The 20,591-nt window shown below is 49.6% G+C and overlaps 11 protein-coding genes across 11 annotated transcripts; 7 read left to right on the top strand and 4 right to left on the bottom strand.

Moving 5' to 3' along the window:
* Positions 1-411: 411 nt before the first annotated feature.
* On the top strand, positions 412-1,959 carry N7520_006962 (acyltransferase family protein; the record flags this gene model as incomplete). Its single annotated transcript, XM_057140896.1, has 2 exons — positions 412-534; positions 586-1,959. The coding sequence occupies 2 exons, from the start codon at positions 412-414 to the stop codon at positions 1,957-1,959; spliced, it is 1,497 nt and encodes a 498-aa protein (XP_056994902.1).
* A 259-nt stretch (positions 1,960-2,218) lies between these two features.
* N7520_006961 (membrane insertase OXA1) lies at positions 2,219-3,805 on the bottom strand (the record flags this gene model as incomplete). The annotated part of the gene is made up of 3 exons (XM_057140895.1): positions 2,219-2,872; positions 2,931-3,659; positions 3,716-3,805. 3 exons carry the CDS (start codon positions 3,803-3,805, stop codon positions 2,219-2,221), a joined length of 1,473 nt encoding a protein of 490 aa, XP_056994901.1.
* A 395-nt stretch (positions 3,806-4,200) lies between these two features.
* Positions 4,201-4,646, bottom strand: N7520_006960 (TOM13-domain-containing protein; the record flags this gene model as incomplete). The annotated part of the gene is made up of 2 exons (XM_057140894.1): positions 4,201-4,317; positions 4,377-4,646. 2 exons carry the CDS (start codon positions 4,644-4,646, stop codon positions 4,201-4,203), a joined length of 387 nt encoding a protein of 128 aa, XP_056994900.1.
* Positions 4,647-5,162: 516 nt separating this feature from the next.
* Positions 5,163-6,469, top strand: N7520_006959 (protein phosphatase regulator SHP1; the record flags this gene model as incomplete). The annotated part of the gene is made up of 3 exons (XM_057140893.1): positions 5,163-5,237; positions 5,309-5,679; positions 5,743-6,469. The coding sequence occupies 3 exons, from the start codon at positions 5,163-5,165 to the stop codon at positions 6,467-6,469; spliced, it is 1,173 nt and encodes a 390-aa protein (XP_056994899.1).
* A 301-nt stretch (positions 6,470-6,770) lies between these two features.
* N7520_006958 (Mrp/NBP35 family ATP-binding protein) lies at positions 6,771-7,913 on the top strand (the record flags this gene model as incomplete). The annotated part of the gene is made up of 2 exons (XM_057140892.1): positions 6,771-6,803; positions 6,984-7,913. 2 exons carry the CDS (start codon positions 6,771-6,773, stop codon positions 7,911-7,913), a joined length of 963 nt encoding a protein of 320 aa, XP_056994898.1.
* Positions 7,914-8,170: 257 nt separating this feature from the next.
* N7520_006957 (uncharacterized protein) lies at positions 8,171-9,409 on the bottom strand (the record flags this gene model as incomplete). The annotated part of the gene is made up of 1 exon (XM_057140891.1): positions 8,171-9,409. One exon carries the CDS (start codon positions 9,407-9,409, stop codon positions 8,171-8,173), a length of 1,239 nt encoding a protein of 412 aa, XP_056994897.1.
* A 361-nt stretch (positions 9,410-9,770) lies between these two features.
* Positions 9,771-10,704, top strand: N7520_006956 (COG2 family protein; the record flags this gene model as incomplete). The annotated part of the gene is made up of 2 exons (XM_057140890.1): positions 9,771-9,785; positions 9,838-10,704. The coding sequence occupies 2 exons, from the start codon at positions 9,771-9,773 to the stop codon at positions 10,702-10,704; spliced, it is 882 nt and encodes a 293-aa protein (XP_056994896.1).
* A 174-nt stretch (positions 10,705-10,878) lies between these two features.
* Positions 10,879-11,907, bottom strand: N7520_006955 (mitochondrial 54S ribosomal protein uL1m; the record flags this gene model as incomplete). Its single annotated transcript, XM_057140889.1, has 3 exons — positions 10,879-10,971; positions 11,026-11,590; positions 11,660-11,907. 3 exons carry the CDS (start codon positions 11,905-11,907, stop codon positions 10,879-10,881), a joined length of 906 nt encoding a protein of 301 aa, XP_056994895.1.
* A 164-nt stretch (positions 11,908-12,071) lies between these two features.
* Positions 12,072-14,772, top strand: N7520_006954 (glutamate--tRNA ligase GUS1; the record flags this gene model as incomplete). The annotated part of the gene is made up of 11 exons (XM_057140888.1): positions 12,072-12,166; positions 12,220-12,385; positions 12,448-12,526; positions 12,582-12,888; positions 12,939-12,966; positions 13,024-13,042; positions 13,099-13,138; positions 13,197-13,261; positions 13,323-13,379; positions 13,433-13,792; positions 13,850-14,772. 11 exons carry the CDS (start codon positions 12,072-12,074, stop codon positions 14,770-14,772), a joined length of 2,139 nt encoding a protein of 712 aa, XP_056994894.1.
* A 786-nt stretch (positions 14,773-15,558) lies between these two features.
* On the top strand, positions 15,559-18,776 carry N7520_006953 (putative plasma membrane H(+)ATPase; the record flags this gene model as incomplete). The annotated part of the gene is made up of 4 exons (XM_057140887.1): positions 15,559-15,964; positions 16,015-16,238; positions 16,305-17,018; positions 17,070-18,776. 4 exons carry the CDS (start codon positions 15,559-15,561, stop codon positions 18,774-18,776), a joined length of 3,051 nt encoding a protein of 1,016 aa, XP_056994893.1.
* A 1,251-nt stretch (positions 18,777-20,027) lies between these two features.
* On the top strand, positions 20,028-20,419 carry N7520_006952 (uncharacterized protein; the record flags this gene model as incomplete). Its single annotated transcript, XM_057140886.1, has 2 exons — positions 20,028-20,105; positions 20,165-20,419. The coding sequence occupies 2 exons, from the start codon at positions 20,028-20,030 to the stop codon at positions 20,417-20,419; spliced, it is 333 nt and encodes a 110-aa protein (XP_056994892.1).
* Between the last annotated feature and the right edge of the window lie 172 nt (positions 20,420-20,591).

Raw genomic sequence — 20,591 nt, 5'->3', positions numbered from 1 at the left:
CCAATCCCCTTTCCCTGCATAACAATCGACTCCTCCATACCAATGATGTGTGTTATTGTCTTGATCAACAATGTAGAGTAACCACGTTGGGGCTTAGTGTCTCCAATTCCTAAGCCAAAACACTCGAAGGGATGTGGCGCCATTAAGCCTTCGTATAGACTAAATTACCTCTTTGCCACGTCAGGAGTGATGGTTTCATGCCCCTTTCTTGGCGAATTTGTAGTTATGATATGACTTTTCTTTCCTTTCTTTGGTCATTCTGTCAGTCATTCTTTAGTCCTCGCTGCCCTGGATGTGTAGCGTCCATTTCTATGGAGATCAGATATCTTGATCTATTCACACTTTTTACTACTACTCTCACTTAGATTCCACTCTTGCTTTTCTCACTCTCTCACACTTCCTATACACATCATGCCGTTATTTCATTCAAAATACCAATACACTCGTTTAAGAGACAATATCGCCTCATCCCTATGGAATCCAGGCGATTCCTCCACAAAAGGCGATCCACGAAAAAGTGTCAAATGGATTGATGTAAGTAATCTCAAAAAACCCATCCACAGACACCAAAACTTATCTTTTCAGGGTTTACGAGGAATCGCCTCTTTCCTGGTAGTTCTAACCCATTTAGCTCGCGCATGGGACTACAAACTCTTCTCCCCAAGGGATACAGCAGATACACCACCCCGACTCCTTCAACAACCCATTTTCCGAATTCCCTGGCAAGGCCGAATAGGCGTCACGATCTTTGCCTTCTTGACCGGTTACGTCTGCGCCTTGAAACCACTCAAACAATCACGGTCTGGAGATAAAGGCGCTGCATTATTCACGGTTGGGAAGAGTGCATTTAGACGGCCTCCGCGTCTTATCTTTCCCGCTACTATTGCGTTGGTGATCTCGTGGATTGTTGCGCAGTTTGGTGGGTTTGTTGTTGCGAATCGGTCGGATTGCTGGTGGTGTCGGTATGCGTCGCCGGAATTGGAGGATTCATTTTGGAAAGAGCTTTTGAGATTGGGAGGGAACTTCTTGTCGACGTGGACGACGGGTGTTATGGCTTATGATGATCATCAGTGGGCTCTTTTGCCGTTGCTTAAGGCTTCAATGCTGATTTATATATTGATTGTTGCGACAATTTTTGTGCGCTGTCGTTGGAGGATGATGATTTATGTTGGGATGATGCTTTATTTTCATCAGGATGCGGCGAAGAACACTGGTGAGTGCTCATTCAAACGTTCAAACTTGCGAGGGCGAATGTGGAAGCTGACGAAAATCGGTTATATAGAAACCTTCCAAATGCAGGCTGTATATGGTATGCTTCTTAGCGATCTCTCCTATAACACAACTCTCAAAAACTGGGTACAAACACATCGCTACATTCGCAAACTTATCACTTTTCCTCTCGCGATCTTGGGGCTCTTGATTGCCTCATACCCAGGCGAACATCCGGAATGGGCAACCTGGTCGAACGTCATGCTCAACGCAGCAACATACATCTTCCCTCCTGATGTCAATATCGGCAAACGCTACACAGCCATTGGAATCGATATGATCATCCTGGCAATATACCTTTCCCCATCTACAAAAGACTTCCTGGCAAACCGCGTCCTACTCTGGCTGGGCAAGCAGAGTTTCGCCGTATACCTCATCCACGGAACGATGTTGCGCGTTGTGCTTTGTTGGATGTTATATGGTATTACTGGACAGCCATGGAAGGGCCCTGAGCCCGGCACGGATGATGTTAGGGATGACTGGTTACCGTTAAGGTCGCCGTGGGTGGTTGGTGTTAGTATTCCCGTTTGGATTGGACTTGTTTATGCTTGTGCGGCAGCTTGGACGGCGTATGTGGATACTTTTTGCGCGAAGATGACAGCCAAGTTGGAAAAGGCTGTTTTTGTGGAAGAGAGTGAGAAGGAGAGTTTGCCTTTGTCTGCGACTTCCATTCCCATGCAAACCGCATGAGTTGTAGATTGCTGGTTGGAAAGGAGTATGTGTACGAAGGCCACCTGGGCAGGTGAACCTTGATATAAGATAAGACGATTAGATTACATAGTACCTATCAGATACACGTTTGACCTATGCGTAATACACGGCTTAAATACTGCATTAGAGCTGCGCATATCAATAAGATAAAAATAAATTCTAAACTTGTAGTACATAGTACACCAGAATGAAAATGCGAAGCAAAGCGCCATATTTTACAGTTTATACATATTCAACATCAGTTCCGTCGTGCCTTCTCCTGATGTCTCCGCAGCGAACTCTTCGCACGCTCCCTATCGTTCTCTAGCGCCCGCTTATGCGCTAAGCGACGCTCCTCATTACGGCGCTCGCGCTCCTCCGCCTCCCATGCGGCTTGTTCCTCCTCTTCCTTTGTCGCTCTCTTGCGCTGGGCCTCGGTAAGGCGTGGTGGCGCCGCAGGGGAGCCATCAGCGTTCGTATCCGGTCCACGAGAGGTGTTCGCGGCCTTGGAGATTTGCTCGCGGAGTGCCTTGAAATAATCCTTGCCACCCTTCATCCATCTGTCAATGGCGCTAATCTTAGAGGCATCAACTTCGCCGTCTTGTGCCTGCAATTCACGGAGCCTTTTCTGCTGTTCTTGTTGAAGACGCAAAGTTAGCTGCGACAAACTGTCCTCCGCGGCCTTAGTTTCCTGAACGTTTTGGAAGGTTTCCATATGGGCCATGCGGCGGAATGTGGGGTTGTTCACAATGTGGGCTTGAACACAAGCCCAGACACCTGTAGCAGCAAAGTACAGCTGGAGAGCACTGGGCATGAAAGCTGTGAAAGCCATGGTAAGGACTGGGAGACCAATGAGAAGGCCTTTGCCTGCGGGGCCTTTCATGAGCTCAGCCATACCAACCTCACCTCCTTTCTGTGACGGGCATTGTTAATGGCTGATATGGTCAAGACTGGGCAGAAGATTGACAAACCTTGAAAGTAAGATACAAGCAGAATGAACTGATGGCAGGAAGAATCAAGAAGGGGTCGGCCACAGTCAGGTCGGTCATCCAGAGAACATGCTCATTTAACAAGGCCGGCACGGGGAGAGTGGTCATGCCTCGGATAATACGAAACATTGCAAAACCCAGCGGGATCTGGAGCATAGGAACGAAGCTCTTGTATAGTTTAATACCGTTGTCGCGATTTATCTGCGAGAGCTCAGCTCTGCACCGCTGGACTTCTGTGTTATCACCCGCTTGCGCGGCCCTCATCATTTTTTGCCGAACTGGGTTCGTCACGGACTTGAGGTTGTTGAGCTTAGCTCCATTATGGGAGGCATCAAGCATCGGCTTCAAGAGCGCCAAACGAACCATAAGACCCAAGCCGACGATACTGGCCCACCAGGGCAGGCCGGTGTACATGTGAATGTGTTCAAGGGACCACTGCATGATCGATGTGATTCCCCAACCATAATCCAATCCAAGAGTCTTCAGGTATCCAATTTGCTCGGGGAGGCTCGCAATATCGATCGAAGAGAGGTCGTCGATAGCGGTTAATTGGCCCGGCGCGGCGGGATCGGAGAGGGAAGAGTTGAATCGGATAGCGGCCGGGCCAGCGATCGCCGGTGTTGCCCATCGGGACGCATTACCGGAGAACCCTGGAATCAATTGAGCCGACGTTCCGGGCAGGCGCACGCGCTGGGTACGGAAAGTAGACATCTGCGGCGGATCAGTCAATCTCCGATGTGTATTAGTTGGTGATTGGGACGACATACTAATCGAGAAGACCGAGGGAAAGCAGTGAGCCTTTGCCGAGCAATGGCAGTGGCCATACTGGCCCCTTTGAAACCAGTAGCACCCATCATTGTGGTAGAGAATAGGTGGACGGAGTGAGTGAGACGTACAAAGAGAAACCTCCTGCGACTAATCCCGGGGAGACTTTTCTGCCGGGCGGAGAGCGGTCAGTAAACATGGCCCGAGTTCCGGGTTGAGTAGATGCAAAGTGAACAGAATGGTCATAGGTAAATAGTATTACAATTCAAGGTTCTGATAGCAGGTAATAAGAAAGTTCCTAGGGCGCCAGACTCCGCTAAACGAGATTCTATGTACATGTGCTATATCAAGGCAACGCCTAGATACAGGAAATACTCCAATCGAACATTTCCCATTTTTGGGTTCCAAGTAAATGCTGGTATTTTTAATTGATGATAGAGCGCATTCTAACAATGAGAGTTGGATGAGAGAGGGAGATTCGCTGGATTTATTCGAGAGCAGTCGTATCCTTCAAACCGGAGTAGGTTCGCCTCCGGTCTGAAGGAAGCTCTCGAATTTCGATTCCAGGGCCAACAGGATGAGATCTGCGGTATGTTGGGAAGATCTGAAAAAGCATATGGGTCAATATCATTCATGAAGGTATAGGGTTAACTCTAGTCCTACCTTGGTGTTTGACCATCCCAGACGGAAGGCCGCCTCATGGGCGAAGAGCTCGCCAAACCCAAGCATCAGACCATTCACGAATGGTAAAAATAGATTGATCGCTGCACCGCGAAGGACACCCCAAATAGATGGAGGAGTATAGAGGATCATAGGAGAGCTCGAAGTAGAGGAAGACAGCTCATGGTTGGCTGAGTAGTTTTCCGAGTCGGAGGGAACGGTCACGGTGGAATCATAAAGCTCACCTCGTGAGCCTGTTGGATCAGATGCCATGACTGATTATGGATTGGAGTGAGAGGGAGATGGGGACAAGTAAGAATCACAATTGGGGGGGGGGGGTTTGCATGGAAATCGGCCGACAGCTCGGCACGGGATGACTGCGAGTGTGGATTATGTCAGCCAAACATTAGATGACTAGGAAGACAGTTTGTCAAAACGAAAGCAATATTTGAAGTTATGATATAAGGATACTTCCTTAATAACATGTTGTCTAAGAAAAGTCTTGCCTTGGCATTTTCTTCATCGGAAATACCCATATCTTACATATAAGGTCGTTTATATAGATCCATCTCGGCCTCAGGTGTTCAAGGCGGAAGATCTCGTCCCGCTGACCAATTGCCAAGTGACGTACTGTCCGCGGTGTTTAGCTGGCTACTACAACTTAGCTTGTCATTTGATTTTACGCGTCTTCTCATAATCTACCTCCGAATTACCCTCACTCGACCTCCTACCGTACTAATATTCATCATCCCTACAACGGCCATTCCAGACCGTCTGTTAAGCGCCAAGATGGACCACTACCCCAAAGAGCAGGATGAGATCGTGGCTCAGTTCTGTGCCATGACAGGTGCCCCGGCCTCAGAGGTACGTATTGAATCTCCAAACCCGGACTCGGAGTAGCTTATGGTTACTGATGTTGAGTTTTGATTTGACAGGCTGTGGAATACCTTGGTAACAACAACGGGGACATCGAACTCGCCGTGGCCGAGTTCTTCCAAGAGCAAGATGAGGCTCTGCAGGATATGAATCCAACTGAAGAGTCCACTCGAACAGCATCAGGGGGGCGATCGCTAGGGGGTGCTGCTGTCCCGACATCTTCTGCTCCGGCCGAGTCGTCAGCTACCAAGCGCGCAGCGCCCAAAAAGAAATTTGCGACATTTGGAGACATTGCTTCTACAAGTGGCGGCGATTCTTCAGAAGACGATGGCTCGGTAGACCAAGACTTCTTTGCCGGAGGAGAGAAGTCTGGTTTAGCTGTGCAGAACCCGGATGATCTGAAAAAGAAGATCCTGGAAAAGGCTCGGAGGTAGGTCTGCTAGATTACCTGGTTACGGCGCATAACTCTTGATACTGATGTACCGGTGAACAGAGCCGCGCCGCCCCCTCAGTCAGATGAACCCGAGTTACGCCCATCCCATTTCACTGGCACCGCCCGTACTCTTGGTGGTGATGAGGCACCCAGCCGCGTAATTGAAGATCTTACTGCCCCACCCCCGCAACGACCTCAGCGTGTTCAACGAACTCTTCACTTCTGGTCCGATGGATTCTCAGTCGATGACGGCGAGTTGTACCGATCGGACGACCCACGCAATGCCGAGATCTTGGATGGCATTCGGCAGGGTCGTGCCCCGCTGGGGATCATGAATGTGCAAGCTGGGCAGGAAGTGGATGTGGAGCTCAAACAGCACGAAGAGAAATACGTGAAGCCCAAGCCCAAGTACAAGCCCTTCTCTGGATCCGGTCAGCGCCTCGGCAGCCCAACCCCGGGTATCCCAGTGTCTACTCCCCCACCCGCCGAGCCTAAAGCTCCCACTTCTAGTGACTACCCCCCAAGGCATGATGTGGACGAGTCACAACCAAGCGTGACCCTCCAAATCCGACTGGGGGATGGCACTCGTATGACTTCCCGCTTCAATACCAGTGCTACCATTGGTGACGTCTACGCATTCGTCGCTGCCTCCACACCAGATGGCCGTAACCGCGCATGGGTACTGATGACTACATTCCCCAATAAAGAGCTGAACGACTGGGAGGTAACTCTCGGCGCTCTACCCGAGTTCAAGCGCGGTGGTGTTGTTGTTCAGAAATGGAAATAGAGTGATACATTAATTTTGCTTAGCTTAGTGGATCTTGAAAATGATTGTTGGCGGGGAAGTAGATTTTCTACATTCATGATTTACCACACATAAGAGCCACTGCCTTCTGACTATGTAAAGGCAAAGATGAAGGAGACAGAAAAATTATATAATCCATATATTGCTCAATAACTAAGCATCCATCCATGGCTTTGCTTTTAGTCAGAGACTCAGAGCTAGATTGATAAGCATCCGACCTTCGGACCCCCACTCATCTTCCCTCTGAAGTCATTCTTGCTACTTCATCTTCACTACACAAAAGATGTCTCTCGACGGGGTCAAGAACATAGTCCTGGTAAGTCCTCTACAAACACACAATGCGCTCCCTCTTAAAGCCCAGCAATCACCTTTGCGCAAAGCAAGAGAAAGAAAAAAACCGTTGCCCCTCACGCCTTATCGATAACGCCGCAAGTGTGCACAAGAAGCCAAAGATCGAAAGACTACCAGTCCAATCGCTAACAAAACTCTACCACAGGTCCTCTCCGGCAAAGGAGGTGTCGGAAAATCCTCCGTCACCCTCCAACTGGCCCTCGCTCTCTCCCTACAAGGCAAATCCGTCGGCATCCTCGACATCGACCTAACAGGCCCCTCAATCCCCCGCCTAGTCGGCCTCGAAGATGCAAAGATCACCCAATCCCCCGCAGGCTGGCTCCCAGTCCCAGTCCACAACACAATCTCCACCCAAGACTCCACCTCTTCTCCATCCCCTCGCGGCTCCCTCCACTGCATGTCCCTAGGCTTCCTCCTCCGAGACCGCGGCGACGCTGTAATCTGGCGCGGTCCTAAGAAAACAGCCATGATTCGCCAATTCCTTTCTGATGTCTCCTGGGGTACGACGGATTACTTGCTTATTGATACACCGCCCGGCACGAGTGATGAGCATATCGCGCTTGCGGAACAATTACTTACACTATCGACGGCGGATGCGGTACTCGCGGCGCAGAATCATTTGCCTAGATTGGCGGGTGCTGTGCTTGTTACTACGCCGCAGGCTGTTGCGACGTCGGATGTGCGCAAGGAGGCGAATTTCTGTGTTAAGACTAATATTCCTATTCTTGGGGTTATTGAGAATATGTCGGGATACGCTTGTCCGTGTTGTGGGGAGGTGAGTAATTTGTTCTCGAGTGGAGGTGGAGAGGTCATGGCGCAGCAGCTTGGGATTCCGTTTTTGGGAAAAGTGCCGGTTGATGTTAAGTTTGGGGAGTTGGTTGAAGGGAAGATGGAGGTTAGTGATGATGAGGATGATGAGATGGAGGGTGAGGATGGGGCGGAGAAGCTACAGGTTGAGACTGCTGAGCAGGATGATAGGCCGCTTGTGGAGAGGTATCAGGATGGATGGTCGTATCCCCGCTTTAAGGAGTTTGCGAAGACCATCGTTGGAGGTTTGGAGCAGGCCGCGACTTGATGTTGATTTTCTCGTTGATTTTCGTTTCCAGCGGTATCTGGATTAGATCCAAGGGTGCATTGATCATGGCGTTTGTACAGGTGGTTAGCTCTTAAACATAACGTTAAGATGAGACTCAATACAAGGAATAAAATTGAATGAGTAACATGACACAGTCAGAAAAGTAAACAGTACATGCTAGTAGTTGATGGTCATCGCAGGAACCCTCATTATCATTCATCATAATTCGTTATTGAAAAGGTTCGGCAGAACTGCGCCTACGGCAACGAAGAAATAGTTCTGTCACCCGCTGCTTGTTGTAACATAGCTCGTAAACGACTCTCAGCTGATTGTAAAGCAGGCTGATTCTCTGGTCCAGCTACCCGTGCAGTCCAGCGCTGCCAGCCAAGTAGAGAGCGTATAAAATCAGGTGCTTGCCACGTCTGATTTGGGTGTCTAGAGGCAGAACTCATAGTAGGACCACCAATATCACCAACCGCATGTCCTTCGTCTGCCTGGGCATCCAGATGCACCTCGGAGACGACAGCATGGGTCACAATGTCTTGTGGCGCAGACTCATCCTCCGAGGTGACGTGCTTAGCCAGTAGGTCTCGACCCGAGTGCTTCGGTCTTGAAACAAATTCTCGAGTATTTGGCAGATTTATCGCATCCGCCTCCGTTACGATAGCGGAATTATCTGGAGCCGTAGGTCGTGCAGGGGTCGGCTGTGCCAATCCTGGCGGACCAGGATCTCCATTTCGCTCCAACGCCGATGCAGCTTGCCGCAGATTCTCAAGATATCGGTAGAAGGAAAAAGGATTCGTGTCACGACCAGCTTCCATGATGTTAAGATCATCATCAAATATCACGACGCCTTCATCACGCCGTTCTTCACTCGTGCTAACTTCTTCGACGGGCACCAGGCCACTTGGGGGTGCTCGGATTTCACCGAGGGGTGCAATATGGCTACCATATTCATTAGCAAGACTAAGCTTGCTTCGTCCACATATATCGGCAATGGAATCTAGGGTCCCACGGATATCGGGCTCGATAGCCTGCAGTATACTTTCGATACTGAAATCTTTGTCCGAGGGGAGAGGCGGGCCCGGTGGGCGAGAGTGGGCCGAACTCTTTGAACCCGTAAACGGGAACAGTCGGCGCGAAGACATATTAGACGACCTTGCAGTTGAACCCTCCGCATTGCCGGAATATGCTCTGACAAGAACAGGCTGTGATGGTACAGAGTGCGGCTGTCTATACGTAGCAGGGTTGACAGACCTGTCTCGTCGGGACAAAGGCCGTGAACTGTGATTTTGATGCAGGGCGCTTGTTCTGTAAGATCTATCTGACTCGTCTAATGCATATTCATAGTGACGCCAATCCGCGTGGTGTGAGGGACCCGCATCGCTGGTTGGCGGTGCATAAGATGGAGATAATCGGGACCATCCCGGCCGCGAGAAAGGAGAAGATGACAGCCGAGGATTGTCCCAGCGAGGGGACAATGTTTCAGAGTCCATACTGAGCCAATCTAGAGTACCGAGTCACGCTTTCAATGCAAGCCAGCGTAGACCGAGGGAAACCCCGCTTTGTAGTGGTTTGTAGGGTGGGGGGAAGTACAGGAAGTACACGTCTACAATACACTCACGAGGAGAGGTGCATCCAAGTTGCATATACTTTTGATGCGTTGGCAGTGTCTGAGCGGATGATTCGGAGAGTGCATTCTCAAAGTTGTAAAAGGAAAGAGGTTAAAAATGATCTTTCGTATGACAACGGAAATCGCTACCCAAACAGACGCCAAGACATGACATGGTTGGACTTCGAGCTTCCAACCACTAAAACAGCTTCGGGTACCGCTCTCTACCTGACCCTGCCAACGCCATGAATCGATTCAAGGTAATCTTATCTCCTTACTTGAATTGATGAATCATTGACTAACTCCCTTCAGTTCGGTGACTCCGATGAGTCTGGCTCGGATTTTGATGAGGATTCGTCCTCCTTGCCCTTCCCCGAACCGTTATCCCGGGCTTCATTCCTTGCCCCTGATTTCGACCCGACTACCTTCCTATCATCCTTAACAAATCGACATCAGAGTCTTGAAGATCTACGACAGGAATTGCGGAGCTTGGAACAATTGCTCAACAAGGAGCTATTGGATCTGGTCAACGAGAACTACCAAGACTTCCTATCCCTAGGCACTGCATTGCGCGGAGGCGAGGAGAAGGTCGAGGGAGTCAAAGTGGGCCTGCTATCTTTCCGGCGAGATGTACAGTCAATTCGTGACAAAGTAGAAGAGCGACGCCGAGAGGTGGAGGGACTATTGAACGAGAAGCGGCAACTGCGGTCACTTGCGGACGTCGGCAAGAATCTACTGGACTATGCGGACCGAGTCGAGGAATTGGAACACCTGTTAATGATTGAGGACAAGTCATCTTTGCATGGAACTCCGATCAATGACGAATCGGATGCGGAATCCGATCTATATGACAATGGCAGCGAGGAAAGTGATGACGAGGAGCTGGAAGATGGCACCGCTCTCGTACCACTTAAGCGACTGGAGCGACATGTCCAGAAATATGTCTTCCTGACATCCATCGCTACGGCAGTTGGCAAGGACCACCCATTTCTGCTCGCTCAACAGCCAAGGGTGTCAAAGATCAAGGCTACAGTGCTACTAGATTTGAAGACTGCCTTGGAACAGGCCAGTCATGTTGGTGATAAGCGAGATGCAAGAACCATGGCTGTCTTGCATCTCTACGATTTGATGGGCGAGGATGTCAGTGCCGTGGCCGCGCTGAAGAACCTAAAAATATAATATCCGCAACGCGCTAATAGTTGGATATAAGCTGGAGTTGCATAGCGTGGAGTTCAGGTTCGGTTTTGCGAGTCTTCTATTGAACAGAAATGATACCATGATACACCATGTCCTTTCCTAATAAAACAAAACAATAATTTGTACACGCCAAGCGAATATAAGACAAATGGTATTTTACACGCCAGTCAAGGCAGAGGTTGGAGGAGAGTCATCGGTTGTGAACTCTCCGTTCAGGCTGAAGCCGGGGCCGTGGGTTGAGCTCAGAACCTATTGCGAACATTAGCTGGGGGTCCAGGGGCCGAGGAAATGAAGTCGCCTTACCACTTCGTAGACCTCCTTGTTGACACGGTCATTGAGCGCAGCAGCATCCTTCTTGACCTGCTCAATCGTTGTGCGCAGGTTGTCCCGCAACTGCTCAGGCGAGAATCCCAATTGCCCAATGGGAAGACGAATAACAGCGTCACGCTCACGGTAGACGGTACCACCGCGAAGCATCTCAACACGAGATGCGACATCATCAACCACGGTACCAGTCTTCACGCTAGGCATAAGACCACGGGGACCGAGGATTCGTCCCAGTGCGGCCTTGTTCAGCGCCGGCAAACTGTCTGGGTGAGCAAGACACCGGTCAAACTCAATCTTTCCTGCCTTGACAGCCTCGAACACCTCATCCTCTCCAACAAGGACAGCACCCGCAGCAAGGGCCTCCTTTGCCTGCTTTGATCCGGGAGGACAAATGACACAGATTCGGGATTCGGTTTGAACGGCGTGAGGGAATCGGATCATGTTTCGGATGACAGGGCCATCTTTTCTTGTTCGAAGACGGATGTGAATTTCGTATTTCGAAACCGTAGGCTCGCGACCAACTTCAGTTGCCCGGATAAAGCTGTTGCGGAGACAGATGTCAAAAGCCGAACGGATAGGTAATTGTATAGAGGGTCTAGAAGGGACTTACCGCATCGCATCACATAGCGCGAACCGCTCCATATCCTTCAGATTCTTCTGCTGGAACTCTCGAGCTCCCTTGCGGTCTGTCTTGGGCTGGCTCTTTCCCTTGCCCTTACCCTTCTTCTGGTCTTTGAAGCCTCGGACCTGTTGAATGCCTAAGAAAGCCGGGGCAATGGCCTTCTCCCGGAGTGATAGACGGCATGATGATAGAATTCCGCGTGCCGCGGTGGGCATGACTGCGCCAAAGGACGACATTGCTAAGGGTCGTTGGGTGGGCACGACAATGGAGGCTCCGACTGTTTTCTGACGGAAAGCTATCGGCCCGGAGAAATAAACTTCCGGTCGATGCGGCGCCGATAGTGAGTAATTGATGCCCCTCCAAATTCCTGTTCACCATTTCTGCTCTACACAGGTGCATCATGAACCAATTCGAGCTGAACGTGGCCACTCGTGCCAGCCAGGCTGCACTGCTGCCTGTGGTGCTTATCGCAACCTCAATCAACGAGGCCCGCCCGTAAGTATAGATATTGTTCTTTCAACATTACTACTATACTAAATCCTGTATAGAGCCCCAGTCATCAACATTACTTATGAGGACTCTGCCCTCCTCAGTGAAGGTGACAAGGCTATCGTCCAGTTCAAGACTGGTGAAAAGTCTGTTTTCGGCACTATTCCGGCCATCCAGGAGCTGTGTGCTCAGTTCCCATTCCTGGTTGGCAAGGATACCAAGCTGGTGAGCTACCCCGCTGTTGGACCGACTGAGTCATAGAGACCTAATATGAATACTCTATATAGGAGAATGAATGGATCTCCCAGTTGGAGTCTCTCGACAACTTGGACTTCAAGGCTTTGGATCCTCTCCTGCAGCGCCTCGGTATGGACCATGGGGTACCTCAACCGAAGTCGAATTGCTAACTGAGATTATTAAGACACCCACCTTCTGATGCGATCATTTGTTTCCGGTTACTCCCTGTCTACCGCCGATATCGCCATCTGGGGTGCCCTTCGTGGCAACCGTGTCGCCGCTGCGGCTTTGAAGCGCGGCACTCTCGTCAACCTGACCCGTTGGTACAAATTCTTGGAGGAGCTTTGTCCCTGGGCCATTTCCGCTGTTGAGGCTCTGAATGCCGTCGCTCGCGAGAAGAAGCTTGCCAAGTCTAAGGAGGGTGCCAACTACGACATTGCTCTGAAGAACACTGAGAACGGTGTCGTTACCCGTTTCCCCCCGGAGCCCTCGTGAGTCTATTTAAGCCACATCATGTCTTGTGTACTAATTCATATCACAGTGGATACCTCCACATTGGTCACGCAAAGGTTCGAATTTCTTATTATGTACCACTCAGATGTCCTCAAAGCTAACTCTTTTGCTAGGCTGCCTTGTTGAACGACTGTGTGTTTGATATTACCAAACGACCACTTACTTAATGTGCTAACAAATCTATACAGACTTCGCTCACGAGAAGTACAACGGTACCCTTCTGCTCCGGTATGAATTTCGCGTTAAAGTCAACGGAGACTATGCAAAATGCTTATCTTGTTTTCAGTTTCGATGACACCAATCCCTCGAACGAGAAGCAGGAGTTCCAGGACGCTATTGTGGAAGATCTTGGTTAGTGGACTCTGCCAGTAGTATTGTTGTTTTAAGGTAAATCGCTGACTATCTACAACAGCACTCATGGGTATCAAGCCTAACAAGGTCTCTTACACCTCCGACTACTTCGATGAACGTGAGAAAATACCCACTGGCCTGCACGCATGACGTCTTACTAACGAGTAAAAGTGTACGACTACTGCATTACTATGATCAAGACCGGCAAGGCGTATGCAGACGACACTGACAAGGAGACGATGGCTGCCCAGCGTTGGGATGGCCTGCCCAGCCAGCGTCGTGAACTCAGCCCCGAGGAGTCTCTGGCGCACTTTGAGGAGATGAAGAAGGGTACGCCCGAGGGTCTGCGCTGGTGTATCCGCGCGAAGATCTCCTTCGAGGATAAGAACAAGGCCATGCGTGACCCTGTCATCTACCGCTGCAACCCTGCTCCTCACCACCGAACTGGCGCTAAGTGGGTCATTTACCCAACCTACGACTTCGCCTGCCCTGTCGTTGATTCTATGGAGGGTGTGACCCACGCTCTGCGAAGTATGTCATTCCCTTGTTTTACTGACTCACCGTATTTACTAATTTTTACCCTTTTAGCCATCGAGTACCGTGATCGTAACCCGCAGTACCAGTGGATGCTGGAAGCTCTGAGCCTGCGCAATGTGCAAGTGTGGGACTTCGCTCGCATGAACTTCATCCGAACTCTGCTCTCTAAGAGAAAGCTGACTAAGCTTGTTGAGAGTGGTGTCGTCTGGGGATGGGATGATCCTCGCTTCCCGACCATCCGGGGTATTCGACGACGTGGTATGACCATTCCTGCACTCCGGGAATTCATTCTCAAGCAGGGTCCCTCCAAGAACGTTACTTTGTTCGATTGGGCTTTGATTTGGGCTACCAACAAGAAGTATATTGACCCCGTTGCTCCTCGCCACACTGCGATTGAGAGCACGGATATCGTCAAGGCAACCATCACTGGTGGCCCAGCCACTCCTTACACTGAGAAGAGAGCTAAGCACGCCAAGAACCCCGCAGTGGGCGAAAAGATTGTCGCTTTCAGCTCCACTGTTGTGCTGGAGCAGGTTGATGCTAAGACATTCAAGCAAGATGAGGAGATCACTCTTATGAACTGGGGTAATGCCATTGTGCGCAAGATCTCCACTGATGCTGCCGGCAACGTCACCGATCTCGAGCTTGAGCTCCATATGGCTGGTGATGTTAAGAAGACCGAAAAGAAGGTTACCTGGCTCGCTACTGAAGGCCAGAATTTGGTCCCCGTTGAGCTGGTAGACTTCGACTACTTGCTGAAGAAGGACTCCCTGGCCGAGGAGGATGTCCTGGAGGATGTTCTCAACTTCAACACCGAGTTCCGTGTGAGTGCTCTGGCCGACGGTAACATCTCTGAGGTCAAGGTTGGCGACATCATCCAATTCGACCGCAAGGGCTTCTACCGTGTGGACCGGGCCCCTGCTCCTGGTGTTCCTGCCGTCTTCTTCAACATCCCTACCGGCAAGCAAAAGTAATGACTCGCGTTAGAGATGCGGAATGTGAAAACGTGTTATAAATGTGGCATGAACAGATACTGGCTTAGATAGATATAATCTAACCAATTAAAAGTCGTTCATCTTTATTGTTTTGCCCATATAAGATGAGGGAGCTTCCCTATCATTGAAGTTTCAAAGTTCGTTCTGTCTAGGCTATATCAACTATAGTGAATCTGGCCAATGGCGGAAAAGACCGGCTACGCTAAAGGGTGTGCCCGTCATCTCCACTGTGTACAACCTTCTTGTTTCGTACATGTTTCTCCGTCAAAAGCTTATACAATGTTCCACGTCTTGGCTGATGGAACCTTCGCGCATTTCCATGGGGGGGATGACTAGCTAAACATCCCACTGGCTCATTGTGCGACATTTCCATGGTTATATCAACCCGCCCTCAAGAAGGTTCGTTCGGATAGTTCTAACCAAGGTCTCATGTATCAGGACCTGTTAGGGATTTGTTGTCTCTACAGGGGGTGAACCTAATACATTCAGCTCCAACGACGTCAGCATGATTGACTGAGTGGGAAAAGGAAGAATCTTGTAACCTTTTGAGAAACCGTCCCTAGTACTTCCGGTAGTCTCAGCTCCGCTGTTTACCTTTGGAGTGATTATTGATGTCTAATGTGGCAGGTCGAGTTAATATCCCTTTGTATCGTTTGTTCCTGCTTCTGCCGGAAGCTTCCTCGATTTATTTCCTCACACTTCGACCACCTCTTGTTCCTCACCCGATCCAATCAACCGTCCTTTTCCATCACGCTGCCTGCCAATATGGCAAGTCATGGTGATGCTGAGCGAGCTGATGGTGGTAGACGTGGTTCCCGCATTTCCAGAGCTTCACTGAAGGATGACTATGCTCAACTGGACGAGTACGGAAAGCTCGTCAAGTATGTATCAACCTTCCAAGCTGCGAATGCCAACCAGGAAGACGAAGCTCAATATGAAGAGAAAAGGCTGTGGTATGCGCCATGGAAAAAGCGCAGGGTTCGTGTCAAGAGAGTTGACGATAGTGCCGCTGAATTCCCAGACGACTGGCTCACCACCGACATCCACCATGGTTTATCCACTGAAGATGTGAACAATCGCCGTCGCCGGTCAGGCTGGAATGAACTGACGTCTGAGAGGGAAAACCCTATCGCCAAGGTTCTGTCCTATTTTCGCGGTCCCATTCTTTACGGTTAGTATTACCGGATGTACTGTCTCGGATTCTGCTGATTATTTTTAAAGTCATGGAGCTGGCTGTCTTGTTAGCCGCTGGTTTGGATGATTGGGTTGATTTTGGCGTCATCATTGGTATCCTGTGTCTGAATGCCGCTGTCGGTTGGTATCAAGAGAAGCAAGCTGCCGATGTGGTTGCCAGTCTGAAAGGTGATATTGCCATGCGAGCAATTGTGATACGAGAAGGCACCCAACAGGAGATTTTGGCACGGGAACTAGTACCAGGAGACGTGGTATGTCAAAGTCCTTCCATGATTTTTTTCATTGGTCTACCGTGCAAACTGACATATGCCCTTTAGATCATCGTGGCCGAAGGTCAAGTCGTCCCGGCTGATGCCAAGGTAATTTGTGATTTCAATGACCCCCACGGCTGGGAAGAGTTCAACGAACTACAAGCGCAAGGCATGCTCGGTGGTGGATCTGAGTCAGATGAAGAAGAACAGGTCAAGGAGGAGGAGCCCGAGGGGAAAGGAACCGCAGAAGGAAGTGGAGACGCCAGTAGCAACACCAAAGCAGAAAAACAGAAGGCGAAAACACGTCGACGCGGTTATCCCATTCTTGCCGCGGATCACTCTGCAATCACGGGCGAGTCTCTGGCCGTGGATCGTTATATGGGTGATCCGATCTTCTACACGACAGGCTGTAAGCGTGGCAAGGCCTACGCCGTAGTTCAAACTGGTGCAAGAACTTCCTTTGTTGGCCGCACTGCGACTATGGTGGCTTCTGCTAAGGGCGCAGGCCACTTCGAACTCGTCATGGACAATATCGGAACGTCTCTCTTATTCCTTGTGATGACATGGATTCTGGCTGCGTGGATTGGTGGTTTTTTCCGTCACATCCCTATCGCTTCTCCCGGACAACAGACACTACTTCACTACACTCTATCCTTGCTGATTATCGGTGTACCTGTCGGTCTTCCCGTCGTCACCACTACGACAATGGCCGTGGGTGCTGCTTACCTAGCGAAGAAGAAAGCAATTGTGCAGAAACTGACTGCCATCGAATCTCTGGCTGTAGGTACATCCCTACATGGGCTGACGAGATCAGTGCTAACCAGTATCTAGGGTGTAGATATTCTCTGCTCAGACAAAACCGGAACTCTGACAGCCAATAAACTCAGTATCCGTGATCCATACGTGCCTGAAGGTGTGGATGTGGACTGGATGTTTGCTGTTGCTGTGCTTGCATCTTCGCATAATGTTGAATCGCTGGACCCAATTGACAAAGTCACCGTCCTGTCACTCAGACAGTATCCCAAGGCACGAGAAATCCTACGCCGTGGATGGAGAACCGAAAAGTTCACACCATTTGACCCTGTCTCTAAGCGAATTGTGACTGTGGCTACGTGTGACGGAATTCGATATACTTGCACAAAGGGAGCCCCGAAGGCAGTGCTGGCGCTAACAAACTGCTCGAAGGAAACATCGGATCACTACAAGGAAAAAGCACAAGAATTTGCCCATCGTGGCTTCCGCTCACTTGGAGTGGCTGTTCAAAAGGAGGGTGAAGACTGGATTCTTCTAGGAATGCTGCCTATGTTTGATCCTCCTCGCGAAGATACAGCTCAGACAATCAGCGAAGCACAGAATCTTGGTATCAGTGTTAAGATGCTCACGGGCGACGCTCTTGCTATTGCGAAAGAGACCTGTAAGATGCTGGCCTTGGGCACTAAAGTCTTTACCGCGGATAAGCTTATTCACGGTGGTCTGAGCGGCGTTATGGCTGGGGATCTAGTCGAAAAAGCGGATGGATTTGCGGAAGTTTTCCCTGAGCATAAGTATCAAGTGGTGCAAATGCTTCAAGAACGAGGCCATTTGACTGCTATGACTGGAGATGGCGTGAACGATGCTCCATCGCTCAAGAAAGCGGACTGTGGTATTGCTGTCGAAGGTGCATCAGAAGCAGCACAAACAGCATCGGATATCGTGTTTCTCGAACCCGGCTTGTCGACGATCATCGACTCTATCAAAGTTGCAAGACAGATCTTCCATCGCATGAAAGCTTATATCCAGTATCGTATTGCGCTATGCTTGCACTTGGAAATCTACCTAGTGACATCGATGATTATCCTTAACGAAAGCATCCGTGTTGAGCTCATCGTCTTCCTGGCTTTATTTGCCGATCTCGCAACTGTCGCTGTGGCATATGACCATGCCTCCTTTGAACTCCGTCCTGTGGAATGGCAACTCCCCAAAATCTGGTTCATCTCTTCAATCCTCGGCGTACTGCTTGCCTTAGGCACCTGGGTCGTTCGTGGAAGTATGTTCCTCAAATCGGGCGGCATCATCCAAAACTGGGGCTCTATTCAAGAAGTCCTATTCCTGGAAGTGGCGCTTACAGAGAACTGGCTTATTTTCGTGACACGTGGTATCGAAACCTGGCCATCACTTCAACTGGTGTGCGCTATACTGGGCGTGGACATCCTCGCAACGATATTCTGTTTGTTCGGATGGTTTACCAACCAGGATATGAGGTCAGACCCTCATGACTCATATGTCGAGACCAAGGACGGATGGACAGATATCGTGACTGTAGTCCGTATCTGGGGCTTTTCGCTGGGCGTGGAGGTTGTTATTGCTCTCGTCTATTACGTTCTCAACAAGATTCAGTGGCTCGATGACCTCGGTCGCCAGACGCGCAGCAAGGGTGAGATCAAGATTGAGAACTTGCTCGGCCATCTCTCCCGCTTAACAATTGAGTACGAGGAGCCTGGTAAGCCCCCTGGTCGGTTCTATCTGTCTTCAAGCAAGGAGGAGGAAGATCTGGATTGAAGGGCTTCGGGAAGGGGCAAGTAATGATGTAAGTGCCTGGATGCCGAGTTGGTCACTATGTCAAGGGATGCCCAGTCTGCTTTTGCATTCTCGACCTACCCCGGCTCACACAAGATTGATGTGTGATGATTTGTTTTGTTATGGCTACCGGAGGATAACGGTCAAGTATCGATTCATTATCTTTCCATTTAGTACGTTGCTTTTTATCGTTTACTCTAATGAGGTATGATAAGTACCACTATTTCACCTTCTTTTCTTTCGATATTGGCTTTTCCATCCTGTTTCCAGTCCTCTTTCTCAAACATAAATTCAATTGGCTCGAATAAACCTTTCCAGACCGCAAGTTACGCGCGGCCCCGCCTCAAGTACCCCTAAATGCTTACTGAGGGATTACGCTTGGCAAAACACGCTTTGCAAGGCTATAGGCTACATATTAGCCTATAAATCAAACACTGCCTTGTAGACTACTTTCGCCTTCTCCGAGATCTAAATCAAATGACGTGAAAACATTTAAACCGAGCAGCAAGTGCTTTGACCCTCTGAGCTATCTATATACTCCCTTCTTTATAAATAGCAGCATTTGAGGCAATACTGTCTAAATTGAAGAAAAAAAAAGAGAGAATGCATCCCGTCCACATGAATAACTCGAATAATTGCACTCTAACAAGATTTTCCTTTGTGGGGTCCGCTACCCTAAACTAGCTCCTAACGTTAAGATAAGACTAGCGACTAACCACCCTCGGACGAACTAATCCTCTTCGCTTCAATAGTTCGAGCTTTGAGGCCCAACATCGTGCCGCGGTTTTTGGTCACATTTCAAAGGATTCCAAGCCTTGATCCACTTAGACTGCCAAGTTTGCCCAATTTTTCGGTCGTTGTATGGATTCAGACGTGCAGAAGCGGGGTTGAAATCGAAAGGAGATGCGGGCTGAAGGATTCTGGACCTTTTACCCTCCTATCCAGTCACGGCAGTTCCTTTGGCCACACTAAGAGCGTGGCTGAGGATTAGTAAAAAAATGACTTACGTATACTATCCTCTGGTGATGTAGTTCGGGAGAAGGTATATAACCGGTTAGATCGTCTGAGATTTTTCACCTGTCCAGAACACTTTCCTTCAGACATATATGCAGGAGCCAGGCACCTGCGTTCTCTCAGAATTGTAAGGACATTCAATGTGCGACTTCATGTGCATGCATGAAAATGACAAACCTGGACTAATGCAGCAGATTAGCCAAACAAAATCTTAGAATCATGAAGTATTTCCCTACCTTGGCCCTCACTCTGGCCTCCGTGGCTACTGCGGACTGGGCTCTCTACTGCGGTGACTCTGTAAGATCAGAGACCGAAATCCACATGTACTACAAGTTGACAACTAATCTTGGAATCAGTGCACCGATGGTGCCCTCGTTGCCTCCGGCTCAGATGCCATTGAAACATGCCCCAGTCTTGGCGCAACATACGACTACTGTTATATTCTCGCCGACTCGATCTACTATGTGGATTGGTGGAAGGCTATTTTCTACGAGAACGATGAATGTCTCATCACTGGCGTGGCTGGAGGTCGCGAGAGTGCAGGCCTGTTCAATGGGTCTTGTACTGTGGCTGGAGTTTGGAAAAATTACAACGTGGTTGTGAATGCTTAGGCTGAGTTTAGGATTATAATTTCAAGTTGATTATGATAAGAGAAATTGCCATATCAAAGACGATGAGTATATTTTGAGACATTCACTTGGCTTCACTGGAGATGGGTATGGACTGTGGGTATCAAGGAGGGTTGGGTACATAAAAGAGTGAAATCCAGGAAACATTCGTGGG

This window comes from Penicillium odoratum (genome assembly GCF_028828045.1).
Source record: "Penicillium odoratum strain IBT 22623 chromosome Unknown utg000005l_segment0_segment0, whole genome shotgun sequence".
Taxonomy (NCBI): domain Eukaryota; kingdom Fungi; phylum Ascomycota; class Eurotiomycetes; order Eurotiales; family Aspergillaceae; genus Penicillium; species Penicillium odoratum.
Note: the sequence above shows the minus strand (reverse complement) of the source record. Positions and strands in the feature narration are given on the sequence as shown.